At 41.2% G+C, this 22,887-nt stretch overlaps 3 protein-coding genes across 6 annotated transcripts; 1 reads left to right on the forward strand and 2 right to left on the reverse strand.

Annotated features, from left to right (window-relative positions):
• Positions 1-1,154: 1,154 nt before the first annotated feature.
• Positions 1,155-4,113, forward strand: LOC120457703 (protein MCM10 homolog). The gene is made up of 2 exons (XM_044006724.1): positions 1,155-2,454; positions 2,516-4,113. Exons 1-2 carry the CDS (start codon positions 1,284-1,286, stop codon positions 3,679-3,681), a joined length of 2,337 nt encoding a protein of 778 aa, XP_043862659.1. The 5' UTR covers positions 1,155-1,283; the 3' UTR covers positions 3,682-4,113.
• On the reverse strand, positions 3,709-16,258 carry LOC120457702 (proto-oncogene tyrosine-protein kinase receptor Ret). Its single transcript, XM_044006722.1, has 6 exons — positions 16,147-16,258; positions 9,302-10,074; positions 7,432-7,597; positions 5,646-7,354; positions 5,449-5,589; positions 3,709-5,388 (listed from the first exon to the last, which is right to left on the reverse strand). Exons 1-6 carry the CDS (start codon positions 16,211-16,213, stop codon positions 4,540-4,542), a joined length of 3,705 nt encoding a protein of 1,234 aa, XP_043862657.1. The 5' UTR covers positions 16,214-16,258; the 3' UTR covers positions 3,709-4,539.
• Positions 16,259-20,958: 4,700 nt separating this feature from the next.
• On the reverse strand, positions 20,959-22,120 carry LOC120457818 (transforming growth factor beta-1-induced transcript 1 protein-like). Of its 4 annotated transcripts, none has more exons than XM_039645315.2 (2): positions 21,834-22,120; positions 20,959-21,711 (listed from the first exon to the last, which is right to left on the reverse strand). In XM_039645315.2, the coding sequence occupies exon 2, from the start codon at positions 21,689-21,691 to the stop codon at positions 21,155-21,157; it is 537 nt and encodes a 178-aa protein (XP_039501249.1). In that variant the 5' UTR covers positions 21,692-21,711; positions 21,834-22,120; the 3' UTR covers positions 20,959-21,154. The 4 variants fall into 4 exon arrangements, with proteins under 4 accessions (XP_039501249.1, XP_039501250.1, XP_039501248.1 ...); XM_039645316.2 differs by having other exon boundaries at positions 21,789-22,120; XM_039645314.2 differs by having other exon boundaries at positions 20,959-21,714; positions 21,834-22,119.
• Between the last annotated feature and the right edge of the window lie 767 nt (positions 22,121-22,887).

The raw sequence follows: 22,887 nt of genomic DNA on the forward strand, positions 1-22,887 counted from the left end.
TTACTTGTTTTCCATTTATTTTTTCGTTAAGTAGAAAAAGCCTTTTTTCGAAGGTTAGGAGTGCATTAGGTCACTGAAGCAATGAGAAGTCTGTGATGTAAGCCGTGCTCCTCTTTGGGCTCTCTCTGACATTTTTGATAACAACATGCAAGAGGTTATCAGAAACGGCACAAACAACAGCAACCATGAGGGAGGCCGCGTGGTTGTAATTTGGTACACATGCAGTGAACCCACACACACACACGTGGAGCCGCCTACAAGCGGCGCTTATAACCACAAAATGGCCACGGTATGTTTGCAAAACATCTAAAAAAAAACGTAAGTGGGGAGAACAAAAAATCGCATCAAAAGTAATGACAAATGCGGGTGAAACCAATTTGCGAATTTAACGGGCGGGGGTGCCGAATTGTGGGTGGAGCAGCGCCGCATGGCGGTTTGGCTGGGATCGGGGATCTTTTTCGCCATATTGCGTTTCTCACCTCGCCGTCGTTTTAGCCTGGCAGGCGATTTTTCCAGGGGCGGAATGTTCGTGGGCAAGGCCGTGGAATACCGTGACAGGCAGCGCAAAACTTTGTCTAAAGACGAAATTCGCGATCCGTTGTTAGCGGTCCCCCGTTTTCCTCCCTCTCGCGCACACTCAGCCAAATTTCTTCGGCTGCTGCAGCTTCTTTTCCGCGTATCCACGGCAGCTCGACACCGCTGGCGAAGGATTCCCTGTGATTCTCACGGCTGCGTTAAAATGGCTGCTTCTAGGCACTTTCTATTTGCCTTTTCGGCAGTTTTTTCGCGAATTAAAGCCGAAAGATGACTTATTGACGAGCGGATGACCATAACTTGGATTTGGGAAAATGAAGAACGCGCGGTATAAAAAAAAATACCAAATGTGAAATTTTTTAGTATTTATAATATACAAAGTCAACCAACCACAATCACCAATCAGTGATATTTATTCCAAAAATAACCAAATTCGTTATATAGGAACCAAATTCGTTATATATCACATTTTTCTTTTTACTGAAAAGTTTTCTAAACTTATTAGGAGTACTTAAATATTGTTTTAAATATCAACTATTAAAGAACCAACTAACTAAATACTGCATAATAGCGCAACTCGCATCTTATCATCTCTGAGTAAACAGTGTTGACAAACGAGCACTTCCAATGAACCTTATAAGTAAACGGACACACTAAGCCCGCCAAAAGGGAATTGGTTGTGCGCTCATTTGGAAAACTAAGAGAAATACCTACAAAAACACGTGAAACTGCTGAATTACCCAAATGAAATGGGTCCTCCACAGAAATCCGAGACAGATGTTAACATCGACGATGAGGAGGAAATACTGGCGCTGGAAAAACTGCTGGGCGCAGCAGAAGACGAAATTCCAAAATCTGCAGAATCAGAAAAATCGAAACCCGCCGCGCCTATTTTGGGTCATGCGTTGCCAAAACTACGAGAAGACATCAGTTTTGCTAATGCCTTCACCTTCGAGAAGATCGTGAAACCCGCAAAGCAAGAGAAAGCTAATATTAGTAAGGAAACAGAGCTGGACTCCTCCGACGACGAGGAGGTAAAGAACTTCTTAGAACGCAAGTACAATGAGTACGGAAGTGATATAAACAAGAGACTGAAGCAGCAGCGGGAGAACGCCTATGAGTGCAAGGTGGCCAGAGAAGTGGATCAGGAGCTTAAAAAGACTACCCAGGTGGTTACATCCACGCCGCAACCCCTGAAAATTCCGCACCATCCCATTAAACGCCAGTCGACCGTGAGCAGCACGTTTCAACGACCTCCGCCAGCCGCTGCCGCCGTGGCATCCGCATGCCAGCCAAATGCTCCCGTCTCTGCTGTTTACACAGATCCAGTCTTTGGACTGCGCATGATCAATCCGCTAGTCTCTAGCTCGTTGCTGCAGGAGCGTATGGCGGGCAGGAAACCTGTGCCCTTCTCCGGCGTTGCGCATCACATCGAGCGGGGTGATTTGGCCAAAGATTGGGTCATTGCTGGCGCTCTGGTTTCCAAAAATCCTGTAAAGAATACCAAGAAGGGTGATCCCTACTCCACCTGGAAACTATCGGATCTGCGGGGAGAGGTTAAAACGATCTCACTTTTCCTTTTTAAGGAGGCCCACAAATCCCTGTGGAAAACAGCTGAGGGTCTGTGCTTGGCTGTCTTGAATCCAACTATTTTCGAGAAGAGAGCGGGTAGCTCCGATGTGGCCTGCCTATCCATCGATAGCTCCCAGAAAGTCATGATCCTGGGCCAGTCCAAGGATTTGGGCACATGTCGTGCAACCAAGAAAAATGGGGACAAGTGCACTTCGGTTGTTAATCTAACCGATTGTGATTATTGCATTTTCCATGTGAAGCAGGAATACGGCAAGATGTCCCGACGTTCGGAACTGCAATCAGCGACCGCAGGTCGTGGGATCAATGAGCTGAGGAACAAAGTTTTAGGTAAGTAGGCTTTTGGTTCGAAGAATACTCGAGTTAACTTAGTTATTTTCTTTCTGTTAAGGCAAAAACGAGGTATTTTATGGCGGCCAAACCTTTACTGCAGTTCCCGCAAGAAAAAGTGCTAAGTTAATCGCCAAGGAACGCGATCGTCTGAGTATGCTGGCTGGATATGATGTTTCCCCTTTCGCCCATACCGCTAATCACGCTTCAAAGCCCAGAACAGCCGAACCCATTAAAATACCATATGCGGACCGTGGTGGTCCGGTTTCCCGTTTAGCTGGTGGAGTGGAAGCGTCTAGGAAACAAAGAGTCCAAGATCTAGAGCGGTTGCGTCTGCTTAAAGAGGAAAATGAGCGCTTTAAAAATGAAGAGCAGGCTGAGGGCCATGTCTTGGGAAGTGAAAAAAAAGAATATGAAGCAGCCACGCCCGATGTCAGCATGCCCACTACACCTGTTCCAGAAAAATTCAAAAACCGCGGCTTCTCCTTTGATGCTAGTTTAACGCCCAAGCTTTCCGGTATCGAAAACTTTTCCTTTGAGATAAATGTTGGATCTCGCCAGGCGAATAATGCCAAGCTGAAAGCAGCCGCCTTGCTGAAGAAAAAGCCACTGGAGAAAATCAATCCCAACTCCACACGAGGTAGTGAGAGTGGAAAGAGACGAGCCATCGATGAACTCAACGAGAAGTTCTCCAGCAGTGCCAAGCGCAAAAAAATGGAAGAGGACGATCGAGAGATGATGCGCAAATCGAGAATCGAGAAAATTATGGCGGCCACCTCATCGCATTCAAATCTCGTGGAGATGCGAGAGCGCGAGGCGCAGGAGGAGTACTTTAACAAGCTTGAACGCAAGGAAGCGATGGAAGAGAAGATGCTGGGAACTTACAAGATGCCATGCAAGGCGGTCATCTGTCAGGTGTGCAAGTACACAGCCTTTTCCGCTTCCGATCGTTGCAAGGAGCAGAAGCACCCCTTGAAGGTGGTCGATGCTGAAAAGCGATTCTTCCAGTGCAAAGACTGCGGAAATCGGACAACCACCGTATTCAAGTTGCCCAAACAGAGCTGTAAGAATTGCAAGGGGTCTCGATGGGAAAGGACGGCCATGATACGGGAGAAAAAGGTACTGACTGGTAGGGAAACTCTATCCGTGAGAGGAGACGAAGAAACCTTTATGGGAAGCCTTGCCGGTAATGCTAATCTCAACCTGCTGGTAGCTGATGATGAGTGAAGCACGATTTTTTCGCTATTTGTAATATTTGCTTTATTTTATTATTATTTCAATTAATGTTTAAAATTTATATAACATATGAAGTACATACATGTATTTACAGTCCTCTTGTTTATCGCTCTTTGGCTTATAAAAAAGATTTGTCATCGATTAATAAGTATAATGGTTTGAATGTGAGATGGTTCGTGCTGGATTTAAGATGTACCAGGTGTACTCACTGATTTATAATAAATGTTAATCTTATGGTTGTATAGCTTATAAGGCAAATAAATTGAAACTTATATTATGACTGATATTATATTATATGGATATTTAAAATTAACCTAGCTTACTTTTGCAGTTTTACAATCTTAAATTAAGTTTTCGTAAAAGTTGTAATTTAAATAAATATCCAAATATATAAAAGCCCTTGGCGGGCAGACACACTCTGAAGCTTTTTGAAGCACAAATATTACTTTAGTAAATTCAATTTTTTAATTAAAAATAAATTTTAAAAATTATAGTCTGCTAGCAGTTTGTGTGAAATACATCATTATTTTCGTTAACTTTTCATACTTCGGCCGAACTTGTCAGCTTACAAATAATTTAAGTTCTTTATTTCAATTAAATGTTTGTCAAGAATCAGTTTTAAAATAAAAGAAAAGTTTAGAATTTATGATCAATAAAACTAAGGCTGTCTTTGGCTAGTTAAAATAGTGAATAAATGCATGCGAGTATTCGAAATCGGAATCGGTTCTCTTAAAATCCATATTTGGCTTCAGCGTAAAGCTACTTGATTAAATGTAAAACTAAAACTAATCAACAAACAGTTTGAACTGAAAAACAGGCGTGCGATAAGAACTCTAAGAAAAACTATGTCTAGACTGCATCCTCGGCTTGCTGTCCTGGAGCCACCTCCGCAGTTTCTTTGAGATTCAGCAAACTAGAGAAACGAAAGGAGATGGTCTTGGAAAGATGTTTTTCAAAGTCCCTGCTGTCCAGGTTGTCTGGGATGAGACTATTGTTGGTCATATCCAGATAGGAGCGACCCCTCTTCACGGGGACAGAATAATGTGGCAATGAGGAGGTCGCTGGAGATCCACTGGTCATGTTGCTGTAGCTTGGAGTACAACTGGATTTTCGAATATTCAAGGGGAATCGCAAATCGTTTTCGTATCGCAAAACCTGTTCTTTGGCGGTAGAATCAATCAAAGGTCGTGGGAAATCGTAGCCTGGTGGAGCCGTCGAAGTCACTGGCATCTCTTCCTCTGACTGATCGTAGCTGGTGCCCTGGTCATGGATGTCGTAGGCTATTTTGGGTGGTGACCAAAGGTGCTGCAACGATTCCGGTTCGCCTAACTCCATGGTTATCAAGGCGGAATCATCCTCACAATAAAGGGGATTCGAAACGGCATTCGTTTCCATATCTATGTACTTGGCATTGTTGCCCAATAGCTTTTCAAACTCCGAAGCCAGGAACTTGAAGGAGGGTCTTCCATTTGGCTCATCTGCCCAGCAGGTTCGAACTATGCAGAAGACAGCCTCCGAACAATTTTCTGGTCTGCTCATCCGGTAGCCCGTCTTTAGCAAGGACCACAGATTCTGGGGAGCAATGCCAGGGTACGGAGAGGCTCCCAGGGTGATCAGCTCCCAGCAGAGAACGCCAAAGGACCACACATCTGATTTGCTGGTATACACATGATCCGCTAAAGATTCCGGAGCCATCCACTTTAAAATAAATTTCTAGATTATTATTAATTTGAAAGGCGGTTAATTTGGCGGTATTACCTTGACGGGCACACGGTCTCGGGATCTCTTTAAATAGGCATCATCTTCGTAAACATCTCGAGTCAGTCCGAAATCTGAAATTTTGCATATCTTGCCATCAGCCAGGAGCACATTTCTAGCAGCCAAATCACGATGAACCAACTGGAGGATGAAAGCACGTCAATTTTTAGGTTACAAAAGTAATATCCTTCACCCACCTTTAATTCAGTAAGGTAAGCCATACCCTTGCAAATCTGCCAGGCAAAGGTAAGCACCATCTTAACATCAACAGGCTCCACTCCATCTGCGAAATCCACGCCTGCACTCTCGATCTTCCGGCTGAGTCGAAGATAGCTCCTCAGCGAACCATACCGGGCATACTCGATGATCAGGAGAGGCGCTTCCGACGAGGTGCACGCGCCTAAAAGCTTGATCACATTCGGATGAGAGACCTCCTGAAGGAGCTGAAACTCGGAAAGCAAGGCCATATACTCCACGGAATTGGCGCCCTTCTTAAGCATCTTTACGGCCACCGTGGTTATTCCCGGCAAGCCAGCGATCTCGGTAGCAAAGCCTTTCAAGACCTGACCAAATTCACCCTCACCCAAAACCGTATCTAGTTGCAGTTTCTGTCTGGGAAACTCCCACTTGGCATCACCACTTTCGAACCTGAAACCACTCTGTAGCGGCATCAAAGCCAGATCTCCGTCTCCCGACTCCGGAGGGGTTTGTTTCGAGGATGTGGTCATCGATTGTTTGCCCAAGCGACGTTGGAGCATTTTCCTCTGCGCAATCAGCAAACAGAGGAGCAGAAGAACGAACAGTAGAGGGCAAGTGATCACGAAAAACATGCACGACCGATCGCACTCGAAACCGGCAACGTTTAGAACACCTAGGAGCAGTGGATCCTGAAGTGGGTGATTCGGAGAAGTAGCTTTTCCGCCCATCAGAGGTTCCAACTCTGTTTCGTTCTTTCGTTTTCGTGGTTTCTTCATCTTGGGTTCCTCGTCCAACGGAGCGCACGAGCACTTGCCATTATCCTCGCAGATGCAGGTTCCGGAGGCACTGTAGATCCCCTTCTTATTCTCATTACTCGAATGGGGACCTACAATTTTTACAGCTGGAGTGCAATCCTGCGGACAGGCCATGGGATTCAGTTCCTCTAGGGGATCACAGACATGATCTGGGCAGAACCGAGATTCGGGGACACAGGAACCATATCTAGTGCCAAACATGGCTGAATTGGATCCCCTCCACTGGCAAGTTCCTCCCCCTGTGGCCAAGCCACAAAATCGACCGCATTGCGATTGGTTTTTAATCTGGGCACAGGTCTGTGATCGGGACTTGATCTTCAGTTCGCAGCTAGTATTCTCGGGTCTACCATGAATCAAGTGCACATTGATCACTCGAACGTGCGAGAGTCGTTGCTGATCTATCCAGGTGACATTCAAGAAGTAGATGGTTTCCGGCGCCTCCTCCAAAGCCTTTGGGTTTCTCACAAAGACAATACCCGATGTTGAGGTGATGCCAAAAGCACCAAGTTTATCCTCCACAATATCGAATCGAATAGACCGTAACCTCATTAAGTCCAGAAAACTGTCAGGCTGGACAACTCGAAAATTAGAAACAGCCGATCTGTATACGGAAACATCCTTCTCGTAATCCACGGTCGGAGGGCTTAGAGATCGGCCCGCAGAATCTCCATTGAATTCTTCGCTCTCGAATATTTGATGTTGACGTGACCGCAGGGGAAGAGCTTGCGGTAATTCTTGGTCAGATTCGTGAAGATTACTCAGATTAATATGATAGCAAACATGGGCTGTCGCTGACATGGCATCAATCCGGCTTTCAATTGTTAGATCACGAGCTTCCAAGGACACACAATAGGGGGTTTCCCGGAAGACACCGTTTCGGGAGAATCGCAGTTCTATTCCACAAAATGTTGTTAATTTTGTTAATGCAAAACATTGTTTACGAATAGGCATACTTTAAAATAAAACTTACGACAACTGACGATGGTATGTGGTCTGCCTGTGTGATCAGCTTCGTAGGCGTGGCAGTCGGGCCGAAACAGACTATTGGAGTCATTGTGGACGGCGTAGACCAGGTGATTGTTTGCCTCTAGTGTATCCTTGTCCACGTAGATTACTTTCTCACCCGCCTCCCCGTCCTGTGGGATATGTAAAAATATACGATTAAGTAGCTAGCTTCATTAGCATTTACTGACCAGCGATAATTACATTCCTCTTGGCACCCCCTGGCAAATTACTGTACTGCACAAGGATGCCCAAGAATGCCAAGGTGATTAGCATTTTCATTCGTGCACAAGGTCAGGCTGGGGTTTTGGATCCTTTGGGACCTGACAATTCCCTGTGAAGTGCTTGACACACCCCATTTCTAGGCTAAAACCCCATTTAATGCATCCCAGTGGTAAGGACATTAGCAGGTTGTCTTCCCTGGAGTAGGTGCTAAGTAGGAATGGTAGCTTTATTTAAGGATTTACACCAGAAGGTATAAGAAAGTGTTTTCGACCTTATAAAGTATATATATTCTTAATCGGGATCAGTTTCCGAGTCGATCAGGCCTTGTTCGTCCTTTTACCGTTTTTATACCCGGTACTTGTAGAGTAAAAGGGTATACTAGATTCGTTGAAAAGTATATAAAAGGCAGAAGGAAGTGTTTTCGACCATATAAAGTAAATATATTCTTGGTCAGGATCAATAACCGAGACAAACTGGCCTTGTCCGACTGACTGTTCATTAGTCGAGGAAATTGACTATTCTTTGTTGATTTTACTAAGAAGTCCCAGAACATTTATAATTTAAGGAATAACTTTTGTTGTATTGTTTGAAATATATGTAAATTTCTTGTATGCCCGTCTAGCTCTTAAAACTATCTGAGACTTAACTGGTTTTCGTTTTGTCACACCCATGTTCAGTTGCACCTCAGCCACACCTCATCACATCAAACAGTTGTTCATTTTATTATGGGACATGTCGGCAGCAATTTCCTTGAAATAATATAAAATGTACATTATTGTATGTACATTATTTTAATGCTGTGCCACCTGGAGTAATTTGTAATGGCAGGACTTTAGTACAGAACCAATTACTCCAGTTGGACTAAGAAGATCGCCCTATCTGCACCTGAACTGACATAGTTCGCCGATCCTAAGGGATAGGCTTGGCTTGTTTCCAACACGACAACATAATTTCCTTTTGTGGCAACTTTAAGGAACCCCGACCTCGACTGCAATACGTGTTGAAGTCACTTGATGATCCCGCTTCCATTCCGTTTGCTTCGGTTTTCTTTCCTGTCTGTCATGCTCCAATCATAAAAGCCCATAAGCGTTACGCGTTTTAATAGCAACATATGAGTTGGAGAGGAGGAGAAGTTAGAAGAAGAAATCACGGAAGTGGTTACCTTGTCCATCTACCCCAAAAAGGACCTTTGGATTCAGACGTGGCAATGGCGAAATAATGGTTGGGTAAGAGGGCTTGGGTGTCTACACCCAAAAAAATGTAAGCTTATTCAAAATATGGCGGAAAGTATAAATATTTTAAGAGTTTAAATCATTTACAAATGTGTCTAAAGGTATTTTGACAAACCTTTTTAAAGCGAAATAGGTGGTACCACACATATTTTACGTTCGCTAAATATTTTTCAAGTGCATCCGACATGATTGCGTGTCTAGGCGGCGTTCATCATGGGCGAATTCAATAAACCCGCACCCAGTGACCAGCCAGACAGCCGGCAGACGAACAATCTGCCTGGTGAGGGTCTGGTTGGTGTGCCCCTACCCCTGAAATGTTCTTTCCCTGCTTTAGCCCCACTCCTCCCAAATCCGCTAAACCCCTGAAACTTTTAAACTTACCGCCTGAAAGTAGGGCTGTTCCAGATAGAAATCGAACTTGGAATTACTCTCCTGCAACTTGGGTCCATTATCATTGCGATCCAGTAACTTGATATCCAAAATGCGCGAGAACTTCCTCTGATCCCTGCTGGACAATTTAACTGTGCAGGTAATCCTGGCCTGCAGCTGCCCGGCTTTGGCATTCAGGCCATGAAGCTCATCGTGATCCAAGGGTTGTCGGGTGTAGAGTCGATTTTGTTTCAAAACAAAATGGGAACTACCAGCGTTGAGGGAGTATTCCAGAGATACATGAGGACACAGATACTTCGCAGCCCGGGAATTAAGGGCTCCGATAAGTACAGGTTCAAACATATCCTTGCGCCGATATGGACCGTGCGACTCGGCTATACTGTACTGAGCACTGCTCCAGAAGCAAATGTGCTCCAACTCCGAACAGTAATCCTCCATGGACTGGGGTGTAACCTCCAACGAAAGATGCGAAACAGGCAGCAACTCGTGATCCGGTTGATCCCTAGGAAATGCGGTCACCAAAAACGTGGCACTTGAGTTTGGCGAGCGGTAATCTGTGCGCATATAAATCTCGCCGGAGGAACTGTTTATCCGTAGCAGTGGATTCTCCTCCAGGCTATACAGGAAATCACTGGCCAACCGGTTGTTCTCCATCTGCAGGACTTGGAACTGAGCCAGCGGGATCTTGGAGAATATGCTCTCCGATTCCTCATTGATGGGCAGATTGAATTTCACCGACGTGCTGGGAAAGTAAACATCGACGGCTGCAAAGGAGCAAGAGGGTGGAAAAATCAAGTTAATGTGGATGGCGTCATAAGGGATTAAGGGGTGTGTGTGTGTCTCATAGATTGTCATGCTGCCACAAGTGGTTGAACACAATTGACCCACTCAGTTTAAGTGGGTTTCCAATTCCATTTGTGGCTTAATATTAACTTCATCGACTAGCAATATGCAGCTGGGAAATGTAGGTAAAAATCCAAGTACCTTTCCTAAAGGACTTTTTGGATATTTTTATGTATGTTTATTAAAACTAAAAGAGATAAAAACCAATGTGCCGCACTAAATTAAATATATTTCCGAAGGGTGTTATCAAATTGTGGCTTTATTTGTACATCTTCTGCATCTACGGAGGGGCATACGCTGACATTCGTTAATTAATCCAATCAAATGATATAGTTTAATAAACTTGGGCTGACCTTAATAGATCTGGCAATAGTTCTCTACTCCCCCTGCAAACCAAATTGAACAGGGCGTATGCGTAATTTGATAAGAGCTCCATCCTAATGACCCACGATGGTTGTGTCCGTGTGCTTGCATACGAGTCAAAGTCCAATACAAGCGATAAATAAATATAATACAGATATTAGTTATTAGCATATGGGTTATCAAAATGACAAAGGCAGCACCGCCCTTCCGATTTCACAGGACAGGAACCTTTGTTGTCCTCCCAATTGAAGTGTCGGCGTCATTGGGTTGCGTATTGATTTTGTGATAACGGTTAAGTTTTTGTTAGCCAGAAAAAATACAACCCCAGGCATAATTGGATACAAATTTTCCTCGCCCTGTGTCCGAGAATTTCATGCCCCAAATTTCATGCCACAATATTTGTACTAAACATTGGGGAAAAACAAAACGACAAACGCGTGTCATGTTATGGAGTAAATCGTTTGGCGTATCTTGTTGAACAAATAGTAATTAAATGCATTGAACTTTATCTGATTTATTTACAGGGATGTTTGGGAAGTCTATCGAGTAAATTGGATTAAGCTTTGGTTTACATTTGGTAATGGGAAAATATTATTTTTCGACTTTTATGTGTATAAAGTACTTTTATCTGTTTAATTTCTGAGGTTTTTTCTTTTAAAAAAGTCTGTAAACTAAAAATTGAATGTCTATTTTTCAGAAGAAGCTTTTAGGCATTTACACTAAATTACGCTAATCTAAAGTGATTTCCCGCATCAAATAAATTCCGGAGGTAAGTGTAAACAGCTGGAATAAATTATTAAAAAACTGCTAATTGGATGCCCACAAAGCAAGCGATGGTACATGCACTAAATGCCTGTCATAATTAAGCCTTAGCCTTCGAGAGGTAACCAAACAGAGGGCTACAAAAATGGAGGGGTCGGATCTCGGTATACCGGCAATAGCAATCTACAACGGTAGAGAGAAAATCGCTTCTCGGTTTAAAAGACCTTTTGGCATAGTACATATTATAAATAATAAAACCACATTTGTTGACGCTCAGGCATGCGAAAACGCTGATAAAATACGTAAACGTGGGGGTTTGAGTTTTATATGTGCTACTCCAACGTGCGCGCATTTATAATGACATTTTAAACGCGTGTCCTTGGCGAACAACGTGGCGCTTTTGAGGCAAGGACCAACGCACAAAAATATACTAATGCTGTCAGCGTTTCTAATGAAATATGCGGGTATTATGCCGTCCCTTACTCCCCAGATTCTTGCCAAATGGTGGCGCCATTCCAGTTTGTGGATGAAGGGTTCCGTCCAAGTTTAAGTGCCAAGTGCTTTCCTTCACAAAAACTAATAAACTTTTACAACTTGTGGTCGTCGAAACGCTTTAAATGTTGGTAATAGGAAACTATACAAATTTTCATGTATGTTAGACCACAGAATTTTTACAACCAATCGGCAAAATAAATAGATTAGTAATGATGTTTCGATAGCTTAGTTTCCTATGCCTGATTCCCTTTCGCATGAAAAGGCTAGCACTTTTCCTTTTGTGTTAGAATGAGTAAGGTGAAACGGACCGAACTACTACTCACCAATCTTATACCGCCCATTTGCTTTAATCAGTTCTCAATTGAATCTCAACTTGACCCCTTATACTCCCCGGAGATCAGAGCTCTAAGACCATTAAGCCTGTGACAGGCGAGAGGGTTAAGCTGGGGATTAAAAAACACTCCCCCAAACCACACGCAAAACGACACCAAAAGTCAGAAGCTGTATGAACCAAAAAAGCGTTAAAAGGGCAGGTAAATAGGAATGAAACAGGAATGGACTAAGGTTATCTATTAGGTGGTAAATTAAAAGGCCAGTAAATGGCGCATTAAAAAGTGGATAAAACGTTGCCCTTAAATTGGGGAGGGACTGGATAACCCAATTGGGATTTTCTGGGGTGATTGGACTCGTTGGAAATGTTTACCGAACAGAAAAATGTTAAGGATTTTATTGTAAAACAAAATCGACCTACTCTATTTCTTAACAAATATTAATAAATACCGTTCTAATTTAAAAATTTAAATTTAATAAAAATAATATAAATCTTAAAATTGATACTAGAGACCTAATGGGTAAGCCTAAATTAATGCATATTATGAAGCATGCTAATGTGTTGTACTTCCCTTTTACTTTCTCTTTTAAAATGATAAAGCTTAAATGAAAAACACTTTGGCGATAGCCTAAAAATATGCTCCCAAATAAGTTTTCACAGTGTACAAGAATCGCTAATGACAGCACTGTCAACAATGGATGGGCGACGACTCGGATCCTGACACGGCCATTAGCTGCGCCTGTGTACCTGAACTTGGTGGCCACTGACCAGGTGAAATGGAGACTCCGAGTGGGGTGCGGCACCGGGATGAAATGTCAACTTATTTCGCATAAACTAATTAATCTGCCCGAATTAATTGACATCGCATCGAATTAGGTCGGCAGTTGTTTGCCCGTCTGTTTGATCAGTTCCAACTACCAATTAACCTTTCGTAGTTCACAGTCCTGGTTTTTATACGGCTCTTCGTGCTGAATATGAATCATTTGGGTCTGCGGATAATTTGGTGTTTTCCAGCATCCGACACACATTTTTTTGTCTACTGCTGCGTAATGAAAACTTTGTCTTTGTCAGGGATTTTTTTTTCGCTACTCTTTTCCCATTCCTTTCCATGTTGCATTGTTATTTTCATTACTCATACGTCGCGTATGCCAGACGTAGTTTTCTGTTTTCCTTGGCACTGACTGCAGTTGTCTGTTGCCGTGGCCAATCTCAGGTTCTGGTTTTTGTTTAGATTCGCAGTATTAAATCCACTACACACCACTTCTGTCTTTCTACTTTCACCCGATCGAAATGTGCAGACAAATTGTCTTGAATGTTTTTCTATTTCCTGTCCTGGCTGTCCCTGAAATTTCCCTCTGCTAGAGCTGAATAAATTTAAATTTAAACAAGTTGAGCTTAAATGGCAGTCACTCGAACTTGTACACTTGTCAGACACTTAAAAATGTTGTGTATGTTTTAGTTAAATTTAACATGTACAAAAAGTTAAAAGAAAATAATCTGCGACAATCAAATTCAAGCATCTTAAGATAGGTTTTTTTTTCCTTTTACGGTAGTTTAAAGATGGCTTGTATCCTTATAATAACTTCCTTCATAAAGATAAAAAAGGGTACCACCATCAACCAGACACAAATTGTTGTTGTTGATTTTAATGCAATTTTCAATAGTTTTCCTTTTCAGTCTGGCACACAGAAGTGCACAGTCACTGTGGATAAGGAATTGAGGAAAGTAAAGGAAATTAGGAATTATCGCAGACTACAAGTCACCAGGCGAACTTCAAAGACGCTTTGCATTTGGCATTGAGCGAGGGGCGACCACTAAGACCAATTCCAGAAATAACTGACTCTGGACGCTGATCTATGGGCGGACTGCCTAATTGCTAGCTGTCAGCGAGTAGAAAGCATTTGTCAAAGTCAAGAGCCTCTTAAAATAAATGCTAATACCGGCTAATTAAACTGGGCTAATTAAACTTACGCAGTAAAAATGTTTAAAGGATTCAAGGAATTCAAATGGATTGCCTTATAAAACCGCATTGACACTTTTCATTTCCTTAAAAGTCTCCTTTTTATTCACCTGGCAACGCTGTATTTGCAAACTGGAAAAATAAGTTTAATAAATAATGCAGATTTCAGACTCCCACTTAAAGGAGCACAATGCGAGTGCTTCATAGGCGCCACATCTGTAGCTGAATCACGCTATTTCTGGGATCTCAACCCGGGTGCGACTGTTGGGCAGTGGCAGACACAGATTTCATAACTGCGAATGGGTTTTCGTTTTGTTAATAGTTTGCTATGCAAAATACCTACCGGAGTAGAAGACAGCGAACCAACCTTGACTGTCTGATAAATGTGTCAAGCCCGCTCATAAATCCAGCCAGTATGTGTGCAAAATATGAAATACATTAAAAATGTTTTGTGGCAGGCTAGGAGATTTGCCATAAAATTAGAGATTTTTATGAAGAGAATGGACACTGGCTTAAAGGCGTTTAAAGTAATGGTTTCTTGTGAGATTCAGCGATTCAAGTTGAAGTTAAAAAAAATACAAATATTGGTTGAATACTGCTTGTGGCTTTGAGCCACTTTTGTAGCAAAATAAATAAAAGCGAGTAGTTATATTGCTAAGATCGATGGCCGTACTATATAATTTTCTTAATGCCGTAAATAGCTTGGGGTCAGTTTTTGTCAGTTTTTGCAAAAGCTTAAGACCAATCATTGGGCAAAACTATTTATTTAAAGTCATGAAACGCTCGTGAAATAGCAGCTGGCGGGCACTTCGACACCTTTAACCCGAGTGACTGATTGACCGCCGATTCATATCTTCATATTAGGTGTATTCAACTAAGCAGAGCTTATAGGGGAATTTTTTAGCGTCAGCTGTCTTGGAATGGAAGGCTGTGGTAGTCATCCCCCGAAAATATGTGGTGTGTGACTTCGCAGCGTGATGAATTAATTTTTGGGCGTGTGCTCACACACTAACAAAAATATAATTTATCTTAATACGTAGGAATAAATATGTTATTATATATAAAAAAAAATAATAATAATATGCAATAGGTATAAATAAATACAAGCACAAGACTAATAAATACAACAGTAAAATTCAACAGTAAAATTTAAGATAATTTAAGGTAAGCATCGCGTTAAGGCAAAGTAAAAACTCCTTATGAAAATAAGTGAAGTGATATAAGGATATTTAGAAAACTGTTTATAATCAAAAAGAGAAAGAAAGAAAGAATTTTTCCCAGTTTAAGACATTGATGAAGCAGACTAAGGGAGTTCGTCGCTAGTCCAGTCCATCAGCGTCAGTCAGTTGGTTGCAAAGTCAAAAGCGAAAAGCCAGGCCCACATATCGCTTACCAAGTTGTCAAAACGTCAGTTCGCACCTGTGACAGTCGAATGAAAAAAAGAGCCTTGCCAGTCGCATTGAACGCAATGGGCTTACAAATAGGAGTTAAAGTGCAACTTTGGGCACGCGAAAAAGAAATAAAAAGCACCCAGAGTTCCCCAACCTCAAAAGGTCAAAAGAGAAGATTGCACTTCATTATAGCACTTATGGAAAAATCTTCGGTTGTATTCCCACGGTGCTAATATCGGTGTAGTGGCCCTTTACGAGGTCTCTATTTGCAATAGAACCAGGAGAAAAGCGGTTAGTGGGTTTTACTACAGATGAGTTTACTATATATTGTCCGATTTTTATAGTTATTTTATTAAAAGTTATTTATTGATCTTCAATAAAATTTTCAAATAGGCATTGCTTTCTTAGTCTTCGAAGAATTTCTTTCGGTATTTCTGCAAATAAAACTGCAAAGCCTTTGGCCCATCCATCAGTCGGTTATAAACGGAGTTTATTGTTTTCTATTCTTTCAGAAGAATTTACATGACTTGTAATATATGTTTATTGAATAACACAGAAAATTAAATGGACTACTTTTGCTTCTTAAGATGCATTAATGCAGATTGAATGGATTAATAAGTTACCAATCTACAATATTGAGTGATAAAGTTTAACCTTCATGACATCTTTAAATTGTGTGTAGTTCACTTACCTGCACAGTTGTTATGTTGGGTTATCATTGTGAGCAGAGTCACAAAAAAAATAGCAGTAGACGCCATCGTGGTTACTTTACTTTCAAAAAGTCAGTTATCAGTCGGCTCAGTTTTCACTCACTCGTATGCGCACATTACGTATTTACACATATTGAACGTAGTTTTTAATTGTCGCTTTTTGTTTGGTGTTTTTCCATGTGTTTTTTCTGTTTGGTCTTCTTTTCCAATGCTGTATCCAATTAGCCACATTCGATTCCGCTACAAACTTAATTACTTTTGATCACAAATTGATAAGTAGCATTTATCAATTGATGTGATGTGCGAAATCCAGAGCAGGAAATATGAAAAAGAACAATGAGTATGGCAGATATACATATATACCACGAACATTAATAGTTTTTCGTTTTTGGTGCAGAACGTAAGTTTATTAAAACAAATAATCGAAGATTAGATACCCTAGCTGACTTTATAAAAACGTTCAAACGTTCCAATTTTTAGGAAATCCAGTTTTCGTTTATTTTGAAATTCATTTTCGAACAAATCAATGTACCGTCTAAAGGGTATGAATGGTAATTATTATACCCGTTACTCGTAGAGTAAAAGGGTATACTAGATTCGTTGAAAAGTATGTAACAGGCAGAAGGAAGCGTGTCCGACCATATAAAGTATATATATTCTTGATCAGGATCAATAGCCGAGTCGATTTGGCCATGTCCGTCTGTCCGTCCGTCTGTCCGTCTGTCCGTCTGTCCGTCTGTCTGTCCGTATGAACGTCGAGATCTCAGGAACTACAAAAGCTAGAAAGTTGAGATTAAGCATACAGACTCCAGGGACATAGACGCAGCGCAAGTTTGTCGAATCATGCTGCCACGCCCACTCTAACGCCCACAAACCGCCCAAAACTGCCACGCCCACACTTTTGAAAAATGTTTTGATATTTTTTCATTTTTGTATTGGTGTTGTAAATTTCTATCGATTTGTCAAAAAAAATTTTGCCACGCCCACTCTAACGCCCACAAACCGCCCAAAGCTGCCACGCCACACTTTTGAAAAATGTTTTGATATTTTTTCATTTTTGTATTAGTCTTCTAAATTTCTATCGATTTGCCAAAAAACTTTCTGCCACGCCCACTATAACGCCCACAAACCGCCCAAAGCTGCTACGCCCACACTTTTGAAAAATGTTTTGATATTTTTTCATTTTTGTATTAGTCTTGTAAATTTCTACCGATTTGCCAAAAAACTTTCTGCCACGCCCACTATAACGCCTACAAACCGCCAAAAACTGTGTTTAAGACTCTCCTTCTCCCTTCCACTAGCTGAGTAACGGGTATCAGATAGTCGGGGAACTCGACTATAGCGTTCTCTCTTGTTTTTATTGATAGCGGCGCCCACACTCCCGTTTGTCATTGAAGCAATCTTCATTTATCACTATATTAATTCAGCACAAAATTTTCGACAGCCGCGAAAATACGAATTCTGATTACTACAATTCAAAATGAGCTTGGAATTCGTTTCCCATATTGATATTGTTATTAAATGGTCTTCGGTCGCTATTTTTGGCCAGCGCCAGGTGAGAGGCTTATGGGCTTTGCTTTCGGTTTTTTTGTCTTAATTTTTTTATTCTACATTTTCTAAAGGGGTTCTAAAGTCGAACGCCTCGAATGCGCGCTGTTTTTTTGTTCTTATTGATATTAATTGTTCTTTTTGCTGATTCACTTCATGTCGAATCGCCTTCAGTTGGCTCAATCGGTTTTTAAATGGAATAATTTAAATTAAATATTTAGGCAAACAATGTGGGCTTACTTCACTGTTTGCTCTGACTGCCTTACTTCAAAAAGTTGAATGGTTTTTGGGACAGTTTTGGGTTTAAAATTATGATAATTTTTATATGTTTTCTGAACCTTCTAACCAACTGCCTAAAACGTTAACGAATTTTGAATTCGAAAAACCATAGAACTACGTTAACAATTATAACGAATTCTAAGCTAGTACCAAGCTTCTCTCAACGTGGACGTGCCGAGAAAAGACAAAAATTGTTAGTGGAAGTGCGTGTACTCTTACCACTCCATACCATACAGAGTACTCTAGGAACTCCACTACACGTCGGATCAGTGCGGATGGATGGGTGGCATGTATGTGGTATCCAGCGGCGCACGGCAGGTGTGATAAAAAGAACCCGAAAGAGACAATTGCGGCGTGAATTACCCTACCCGCTGGCCAGGGGAATGGCAATGGAAGATAGCACGCATAATTCAAACGAGCCCAAAGTCAAACAACGTGATAAGCAATTCACATACACTGACCGAAAAGCCGAATGGAAAAATAATTCAGTGAAGCTGCCTGGAAACTGAATCTCTGGGCTAGAACTCATTGACTTTTGGAACATTTCATTATAACCAATAGGGAATTACTTTAAATAATTTCTGTAATACATGTTTTATCCGCTTCTTGTTGATCATTGCCAGCACATTTTTATTGGGTATTGTCTTGAATTAAACATACTTTTCCTGGAGATAGTTAATTACTTTTTTCATATCATAACCAAATATCCGATTCTCACAATTTTTTTCGCAGTGCGTTCAAAGGCCGAGAGACCGACTAACTGACTGACTGGCAGTCCAAGTGTCTGCTGTCTACTTTTCGTCTGTGGGCCTCTTCAGCACCTGAGCACTTTAAAGTTCAAATCTTTTGACACACTGGGAGCTCAGTTGGCGGATGCTAATGACACACGAATGACACAAAGAGGCTTTTGCAGCAGGCACACACAGAAACACAGAGACATTCACTGGGAGCCAACCGGTTGCCAATCGGAGGGGCTTTAAAGGCTCGGGCCCATGGCGTTTCCCCATTAAAGGTTAAGCGCGACCCAGCCGATCCGGGCGGACTTTTAAGGTGCGTCTACAGCCGTCCTGTTGCTCGAAACGCCAAATACGGCAATTTCCATATAAAAGTTATGCGAAGCCGGCGAACTAACAAACATCCGACGACCGCAAGAGTCAAAGTACGACTGTGGAGGTTCTTCAGTGTCAGTGACTGCCCCCGACTGTTTCTTAACTGCACTGCAACAAAAAGTTAAGAATCAGTAGAAAAATCGCTTATTTACTGAAAGAATGTATAACTTAACTTTCATTCAATTTCTGCCTTTGCATTGCTTTATTATACAAAAAAAGGTTTTATATTTCAAATATTTAATGAATAAATTTAATTTTTTGATTGTAACTTGTTTAAAATATTAGTACGACTTGCACTATAACAAAAAACGGTTGATACGTTGGAATTTTGGGACCCCAATAGAATAAAACGTAGATAAACAAAATGAAACATTTTGCAGTTTTGTTTGACTTAGGCTTGGATTTTTTCCAGTGCTATCGGATTGTTAGTTGCCTCTGTTATTTTTTCGTTCGCAGAAATTGACAAATTAGAAAAGAATGCCAGTGTAGCATCAATAATTTTGGCCTGGAAGCTTAGAGCTCTTTCTCGGATTCCATTTCCCCGAAAAAAAGTTTAGTGAATGACAGCGTATGCGTTGTTCTTGTTGATCCAAAACAATCATCAATAGCAAATATTACAAACTCTAATTGATCTCATTGTATGAGCTATAAACACATTCGTAATATGCAAATTCATACCGCGACTGACACTTGCACATGCTAACAATTAATTTTCTGTCACCAGGTAATCAAAATGAAATATTTTTTAATTAAACTCGCATTTTTTAACTTGTCTGAGGTAAGTATTAACATTTTAATTGCCTCCCCACCATTTTAACTTTTATACCTATTTTATATCTTTTAATACAAAAAACATGCACACTATGGTTATCTTTCGAATCTCATTTAAAAATATATGTTAACCGTATTAATTAGAAAATAAATTCAGACCACCCAAACTTAAAATGTTTTACCACCACATATGAAATTGTGTGAACTCTTGTATTTTTTAGTAAATCTGTTTTCTCGACTTCCGTCTCAATTTAATAAATTATTTCCCTCAATATGTGACTTCAAGTAATTGCAGTTTATTGAGTAAACTAATTCAACTTTGGCACGCACGGCTAAATCACAATTATCCGGTGCCAATCTACACGATCTGTATTGAGTTGTCAGTGCCATTAGACGTGACGATATTGTAAGCATTTGGAAAATCCGAATCAGGAAAATCTGGCACTAACTCGCGAATAAATTTCAGAGTTCGCAGCATACGTACATAAACACGATCTTGAATTTGATATACACGATTTATGGAGGCTTGCAGCTGATGCTGCTTTTCAAAGACTCCTTAATTGTTCGCCTTAAATGTCAATTATTTATGGGACAGTTTCAACAGTGTAATTAATTAACCACCTTTTTTTTCCTGTTTTCGGACAGCTAGCTTTTCCGCGGATACACTTTTTTGGATTGTGGAAAATCGCTGTGCTAAAAAACCAACCAAAAATGAAACTGAAAACGGCAACTCCAAAGCCGCAAGAAAACTTGACTAACGAAGCCGCTTCGTGTTGGTTACCCGAATGTGTGAATTTTCCACGATGACGGCACGACAGCACACCCTCACAGACTTTTCCATTTTCCGCTGCACTGCTGGGACACATCATCCCACCGACTAATGGTGTTTATGAGATAATCAGATGTGCATGTTCCACGGCAGGGTAGCTTATTTACCCTTGGAAACATGATCTCATATCAAGCAGACTTGATAAGGGCTTGGGGAGAATATTTACCCAATATTGGGAAACGGATTGCGTTCCAGTTCATCTCTTAGTTATCACTGTTATTGTGGGTCTGCATTCTAATTAAGATAAAACTGTATGCTCTGGTCACCTTAATCTTTTTATTTAGTGTTCGTGTATTGTCTAGTTTGTGTTAAATGTTTGGGTCTGATTTCTTGCATGCATCTTGGCCTTTTAAGCATCGGAAACTATTTTATCTTTAGTATAGGGAAACAAGTGGTTAAGTCTGGATGAGCAATGTGGTGCCATAGCAAGGACATGGGATATTTGGGACGATGTCAGCAATTGCAGGCGGGGCACACGGGCTTGTCCCCGTCGATAGTAAAGGTCTGCGAGGTGATGGGATTCTCGCACTTGTTGCACCGGAAGCAATCGCGATGCCACTTCACGTTCATGGCGATCACCGCCGAATCCGTGATGGGCTTTTCGCACTTGGCACACCTGGCAGCGAAGAGGTCTTCGTAATCCTGTTTGCAGTAGGCCTTGCCGTCGCGCTCATAGAAAGACTGATTGGCCAGCGGCTTCTTGCAGGCTCCGCCGCAGCAGAAGCAAGCCTCGTGCCAGCTCTCGCCCATGGCGCAGATGGTTCTTTCGAGGATCGGCTTCTTGCAGCCGGCACAGGTGTAGGTGTACCGCTCCACGAAGCACTTGCTGCACACCGGCTCTCCGCTCTGGATGTTGAAGGTGGCGTCCACAATCTGCTCATCGCAGTGGCGGCACAGGAAGTGCTCCGGATGCCACGTCTTGCCCAGGGCGGTGATCATTCGCTTGGTGATGGCCTCCTGGCACTTGTGGCACACAATGTTCTCAGTCATCTTAGCTTTTCGATTGGCGTCTGCTAATAAAAAATGTATTTTAATAAGCATAAATTTAATATAAACTATAAACGCAAACATAAATAATGATGCGAACATTTCGAATTTTCTAATACTTTGAAGGCTTGGAGATATTTCTTACTGGGTTTGGCAAGAGTTTCACTCCTCTTCCTTTCGTAAAGTTTTCTTCTTTATTTGTTATCGTTCTGTTCTCTCATATATCAAAAACGTTATTACAGGGCTACCGTTTCTTACTTTACTTTCTTTTAGATGGTTCACACAAAATGGGAGAACAAAAAGAAGCAATACGGATTCGGACAAATTTTAATACGGTTTTTTTTTGAGAAATTTTTATGTTTTTATTCAAATAAATATAGAAAACGAAACGAATGAGAACGTATGAATTTAGCAAGACTCAAAAACTGAATGAGATATTCGATGGGAACGCTGGGTCTGTGGTTTGACATCTGCAAAAAGTACAAGCATCGCCTACTGGACTGGAAAGAATTTGATTTTCATTTCCAGGCTACTCTTTTCTTATGTTTTTGTGACTACTGTTTAAATATCAAGAGTTAAATTGCATACGTACAACTATGCTTGTAATTTCTTTAGTTATAATTCCAACTACTTACCGAAAGTTATGTAGTGTGCACAAGATAGTAAACATTCTTTTGGGGGTAGTTCTTTATAATCAAGTTTAGCCACATTCTAGCATAGAAATTTGTCAGAACGCTATAGTCGAGTTTTCCGACTATCTGATACCCTTTAGTTAGTGGAAGTGCGAAGTGTTGAACACTGACAGTTTTTGACGGTTGAGTGGGCGTGGCAAAAAGTTTTTTGGCAAATCAAGAGAATTTACAAGAGTAACAAAAATGTGAAAAAATATCAAAACATTTTCAAAAGTGTCAAAATGTTTTTCTGAAAATCGATGGAAATTTACAATACTAATAATAAAACAAAAATATCAAAACATTTTTCAAAAGTGTTGGCGTAGCAGTTTTTTCGGTTTGTGGGCGTTAGAGTGGGCGGGGCACTCAGTTGTTTGGTCAACAAACTGCTGTCTCTAGAATCTATATGCGTAATCTCAGCTTTCTAGCTTTTATAGTTCCTGAGTTCTCGACGTTCATAGGGACAGAAGGACATGGCCAGATCGACTTGGCTATTGATCCTTATCAAGAATATATACTTTATATGGT

Source organism: Drosophila santomea, unplaced genomic scaffold (assembly GCF_016746245.2).
Source record: "Drosophila santomea strain STO CAGO 1482 unplaced genomic scaffold, Prin_Dsan_1.1 Segkk79_quiver_pilon_misjoin1_scaf, whole genome shotgun sequence".
Lineage (NCBI taxonomy): Eukaryota > Metazoa > Arthropoda > Insecta > Diptera > Drosophilidae > Drosophila > Drosophila santomea.